At 36.0% G+C, this 5,877-nt stretch overlaps 1 protein-coding gene across 1 annotated transcript in view; it reads left to right on the forward strand.

Moving 5' to 3' along the window:
- Nucleotides 1-4,340, forward strand: part of ERBB2IP (erbb2 interacting protein) — a gene marked incomplete at both ends in the record, with an annotated part of 29,182 nt that extends 24,842 nt beyond the window's left edge. The window contains 4 exons of the mRNA XM_010086614.1: nucleotides 373-504; nucleotides 2,225-2,434; nucleotides 3,580-3,672; nucleotides 4,266-4,340. Coding sequence (XP_010084916.1) covers nucleotides 373-504; nucleotides 2,225-2,434; nucleotides 3,580-3,672; nucleotides 4,266-4,340 — 510 coding nt within the window. The remainder of the gene's footprint in view (nucleotides 1-372; nucleotides 505-2,224; nucleotides 2,435-3,579; nucleotides 3,673-4,265) is intronic.
- Between the last annotated feature and the right edge of the window lie 1,537 nt (nucleotides 4,341-5,877).

Genomic DNA, 5,877 nt, shown 5'->3' on the forward strand with positions numbered 1-5,877 from the left:
ACTACTTTTTAAATCTGAGCATACTATGTGATGCTATGGTATCCATAGTGAGCAGGATAAAGTCAATAGAAGATGTCTTTTAACTACATGAATCCTTGAATAGGCAGTCCTTAGCATTTGTTGCATTTTTTTATCAGTATACTGGTGATAAAAGACACCTCTGCAGTTGGTAGTTTTTGTAAACATCCATCGATATTTTATGGGTGTGGTGTCTTCGCTAGTAAGATTTTCTCCACAAACAATGTACTAGTTAATCAAAAAAGATAAACAACTATAAAGCCCTTAAAATGTTTTATTCTTGGATTCTTATGAGAATTTTTTAGTTGAAATTATATGAAGACAGTCGTCTTCATTGCTCCATTCTGTTTAAAGCATCCCCAGGCTTCTACTCCAGGAGACCAATGCCAGGATGAAGTATTCATTTCAGGACAACAGAATTACACATCTGCCACGCTTAGTCTCAAAGATGTTCCTCCAGACAGCGTGAAGAAAATAGCTGTGCAGGTAATTGTCTACATGACACCATGGACAGGATATATTTATTATTATTTGTAAGCAAATTTTTTTTTTAGTAGTAGTAGAAACATATGTTGGTATAGCAGTTGGAACTGGGGCTTCTTTAAAATGTCATACCCAGGTGTCAAATGTGGTGTAAATGAACTAGCATTCTCATTTTGGAAGACAAAATAGTTAAGAAGGGGGATAGTTCTCATTTTTCTTCAGCAAGGGCTTTGAAAGAAGAAATTTGCAGCAAAAGATGTAATTGCAAATGGAAATTGGAGTATGACAGATGATTTCAGGAAAGCAACCTGAAGCTGATTAAACCTTTTAAAGAACACACTTGCAATCTGTTGTGATAAAGTTGTGATGATAAACTAGAATTTCTAGAAGACATTCTGCATTCATTTCTAAGGACCATCTATAAAGGCAGGACTTACTACAGTGAAACTAAATGAATGCTTGTTAATTATTATAATGCAGCAATTTATTTTTCTTTTTATAACTTCAGTAATTTCAGTTGCATTTATATATATGTTGGATATAGCGAATTTGCATAGCTGTTGATAACGTTGCCTATGTAAACTCTTATCTCTCGTACTGCAATAAAAAGTCATTTTCCTGTCATGCTTTAGGTTTTCAGAAAAGGCAGGAGAAAGAAGTGAAAATTTAGTACATCTGATCTGTAAATAAGCTAAAAAATGTATATATATACATACCCATTACCATTTCTCAGAATACTTTTGTCATTAAAAAACTCATATTAAAACTCATATTAACAGAATAAATTCACGCACATGGTTAAAGGTTGAAATTTGCATGCTTCAGTTATTTATAATATTCATAAAGAGTATTTTAATATCCTTGTGTCCTAGAACAACTGAGATAATGGTGACAGGCAGAAAAAACTCTGTAAATCGAGCCTGTAGTGTTTTTGGAATGTGGGAATCATACAGACAGATGAGTGACTGTTTAGGTTGGGTGAGAACACAAAGCATGTGGGCAAGGAGAGGGAATAGGCTGCCCATCTCAATGAAGAGCTGAAGAGTAACTCCTAAGGCGTCAGTAAGAAACATTGTCATCTCCAGCATCATTCCCAGTGACATGGCTTGAGTGCACTGATGTCTTGACAGTTGTGTACCTTACTGCTGTTTGTCATCACTATACCTATTGAATCACTGACAGATGTGTTAACAAAACAATAACATTTAGTGGAAATATCATTACAATTTTGATATTAAGATCTTGAGCTTGTAAAATGGTCACCAAAATATGCTCGGAGATCATGCAATTTCTGTCTGCTAGCTGTGTGGGATTTTTATTTTGTGAATGATCTACTGGGAATTGTTAGAAAATTTCAGAATTTTATGCCATAGAATTGCAGACTACAGTGATACCAACCAAGTGTCAATACTGTCAGTTGCACTGCTAGAAAATAAGAGTTAGGATGACTCAGTGAGACAAGTGCTAATGCAAAGACTGTGTAGTCTGTTCTAGTAGATTAGCACTCAAAGTAAATTCTTGGTTTTTAGATTTATTTGCATTCGGTCAGAGCTGATGACTGTAAAGAAAATTGAGTATAGTTGTACATGATCCAGAAAAGTCATTTTAGTAGTGTTCCTAAAATTAAAAACAATCAAGTATGAGAAATATTGAAATAATGATGGAGGAATTGAGGATTACTGCTTATAAAATGTATAACATTGAGTATTCATGTTTTATTCAGATACCTTTGACAAATGGACAAATGTGCCAGCCTCAAAGACCTCAGGCAAACTACAGCCAAGTCCATCATCTCCCTCCTCAATCATCAGTAGCAAGACATCCGTCTAGAGAGCAATTAATTGATTATTTGATGTTGAAAGTTGCCCACCAACCTCCCTATACACAGTCCCAGTGTTCTGCCAGACAAAGCCATGAGTTGGCAAAGCAAGAGGTAGGAATAAAATCTAACTTCATGATATGACATCTGTCTGGCAGTGGCAGTGAATTGTTAAGATTCATTTATTACCATTTCTCTGTAGATGGTGACAGAAATTGTTATAGGAATTTATCTCCAGCAGAAGACAGCCTTATCTCAGTGCAATTCTACTACTGAGATCACGTATTCCTTCTAGTTTTGAGCTCTTTTCACTTTTTATGTGAACAATTTAAGAGAGAAATGTGGTACATTTTTAACAGAATGTACCAGAAACTTAAACTTGCATCTTTTAACTGAGCTAGAAATTTATTTCTCAACTACATTTATTGATCACCAACTCATTATTTATGTAGTAACTGAAAAAATACAAAGTAGGAGTCAATTTAGAGTACGTTGCATCTATTCATTGTTATCCAGAATTGTTCAAAAACGTGCAAATGTAGAAATGTGCATCCATAAACAAAAGCCAGGATAAAAAAAGTGGAAGCATCTGATGCATGCCTGCTAACTCTGTTTTATTTATGATAGATGTGGGTAAGAAATTCTTATACTATTTAATGACTCTTTCTGCTCTTAGACAAAGGATGTTTCCACTGTATTGTTTGGGGTTTTTTTAAGAAAATACTGGGAACTGTGTTTTCATTCTGTGCTAGAATCAGAATGTCCACTTCTTGTGTAAAATAAGTTTTCTAGTCATCTATTCTGGCAAGAGAAAGTGGAGACAATGTTGGCTACGTAGAACTTAGAGTGACTGTTGGAACAAGGTTTGGCTTTTTTTTTTTTTTCAGCTAGAGGTAGCAGAGAAATAGGAGGAAGAGGGTTTTCCATAGGAACATGTATATTTGCTGGGGGTATTAAATTAATGTATATAATATCAAAATATCTCTGAATTTAAGGCCCACGTGAACTATGATTATAATAATAGTCATATTGGAGTAAAACTTGTGTACAATGATATATGATGCTTTAGTATTGGTATCTTGTTCTTAATTAATATTGAGATATCATTCTCTCTTAAACTGTGATAAATGCTTTTTTTTTTTTAGTTTCTTCTTTTTAAAGCTTCTGTTGACCTGAATTCCTTAGTAATAATTTCATTACAGTAGCTTTGAATGCAGATTTTTCACCTGGTTCATCTAATTTTGATTGTACCTACTTAGATTCGAGTGATAATTGACAAGGATCCAGAACTTGGATTTAGTATATCAGGAGGAGTTGGTGGTAGAGGGAATCCATTCAGACCTGAAGATGATGTGAGTATTTTATACTAATGCATCTTAAAATAATTCTAATTAATAATGTTGCTAGTGTTTAGCAAAGTGGGGGAAAAAAAAAGTATATCTATTTCCCAAACCGATAAATTCCAGGACTGGAGGGGAGGAAACTGGGGACAAATGGTATGGAAAATCAAGGTGGTAGGCGTCCACAGGGGTCACATGACAACACAGAGGATTACTTTATGTGAGTGGTTCTTGCACAGTTCCAAATACCAGTCGACAGATTTGAGATAGTGAATTATGGAATTTCCAATTAGGAAGCCTCTTAAAAGAGAACAAGATTTAGCCTACAGCCTTATTTCTGGTAGTTGATAATTCGTCTTGACATATACATCTGACGAATTAAACAAAGGCAGATCAGAATTTGCTCTTCAGTATTCCTTTAAAGGCAATTCTCCTGGATTTAACATAAGGAAAGGAAGGCTGTCACAAAACCCAGTAGACCTGTAGAATAACATGCATTCTTTTCTATTTAGGATGGAAAACTGAAAAAAATGTTCTCTGTTTCATGCTACATTACTGTTCATGAAGTAAGTTCTCAAAAATGTTTTCCACCTCTGTTTTTCAAGGGTATATTTGTAACCAGAGTGCAGCCAGAAGGACCAGCATCCAAATTGTTGCAGCCTGGAGATAAGATAATTCAGGTACTGTGGTCATCTAATTAATTAGCCTATGTAATATACCAGTTCATTTTTAGTTTGCACCTTTTCTAAGAGCAGAATGTTTAATTTTAGTTAGATTAACAATATATTTTCTAGAAGCATTTTTATATCCTGGTATGATGTTTTAAATTTTCTTCCACCTTAACATTAGCATAGGTGATAAAAGCTGAAGCATTAATCAGTTGTATGATTTTTTTCAAACTCTGAACATTTTTCACACTTTTAAAGAAAAAAAAAATGGGCCTGATGTTGCCATTCCAGATTGAACATGAGCATTTCATTAGGCTTTACCATCATTCAGAATGTTTTTCAACTTGTGGTTGTTCACATGCAGTGTTCTGAATAAGGTGTTACGTGAATCCCAGCAGTTGCCTCTCACAGCCCATCTCCCCAGCTGCACCAGCTGTTACGTCCCCCTCCATCCTGCAGTGCCTGACAGTCTTTGCTGCCTCTCCCTGAGCTGACAGGATGGACATGCACAAGTGCTGACAGAAGCTGCCTCTCAGCTGGCTGGTACCTGGCTGGTCACAGCATGTACCTCCTGGCTGCCCCATCTGCTGCAGGCAACCCAAGGTGGTTGCTTCAGGAGCCACAGCTCCTTGGCTGCAGATCTGCAGTTCTTTTCTGTAAGAAGTCAGTACCTTTCAGACCTCTTCTGTATCGGATTTATTTGAAGTTTTCTAAAGGATCTTACAAGCTATTTGGGGAGGGGTCAAGGAAACGGACAACAGGATTATATAAGCCTGGCTTTCGTAGGGAAATGAGCTAACAGGACGTTTGAACATGGCTGTAGTCACCCTTAAAAGATGCAGAGCTTGTTAAAAATTATCAACTCTTAACCAAATTACTGGGTTGAGAATGTTAGAGTTCACTGCTGCATTTCAGTTTTCTAAAAACAAACAAGAAAACCGAACAAAAACCCCACTAGTATCTCAATTAAACAACAACATCCTCTGAATAGTTTTCTAAAACAAAACCAAACTGAAAACACAGCCTAATTCTCCAAGTGAAAGATAAAGCCAAAACGCACACAAGAAAACTAAACTGTGATCAACTTGCTTGGTTTTGAGCATGGTAAATAATTCTGTGCTTGTTCTTCAAAACTGGGGTGAGAAAACTCCTAGTTCTCTTACTGACGTAGATGACTTTAAGGGATGGAGGTAACCCTCCAACACACCATACAGGAACAAGCTGCATGTTAAACCCTTGAAAATATTGGTAGCGTATTGGTTACATATTTATAGAGTGGAACATGTGTGAAAGGTGACTTCTGGTTTAACGGTTTATTCCTGTCTTTATGGAATTTCATTTGTCTGCATAATATTTATAGTGAAGTTTCCTTTTGTCATGTTGGCACTGAATGAGTTTTGCATTTTGTTTAATGGGGAATTCATAATTTGAAAAAGAGCTGAAGGAGAAGTTGCATTTGCATGCTCAGACAATTACAGGCTGTTTCATTTCTCATAACTAAGAATATTTTTTTGTGTAACTGTGGTGGGTTAGTCCTTGGCTCGGGGCC

Source organism: Pterocles gutturalis, unplaced genomic scaffold (genome assembly GCF_000699245.1).
Source record: "Pterocles gutturalis isolate BGI_N339 unplaced genomic scaffold, ASM69924v1 scaffold13576, whole genome shotgun sequence".
In the NCBI taxonomy this organism is placed as follows: Eukaryota; Metazoa; Chordata; class Aves; order Pterocliformes; family Pteroclidae; genus Pterocles; species Pterocles gutturalis.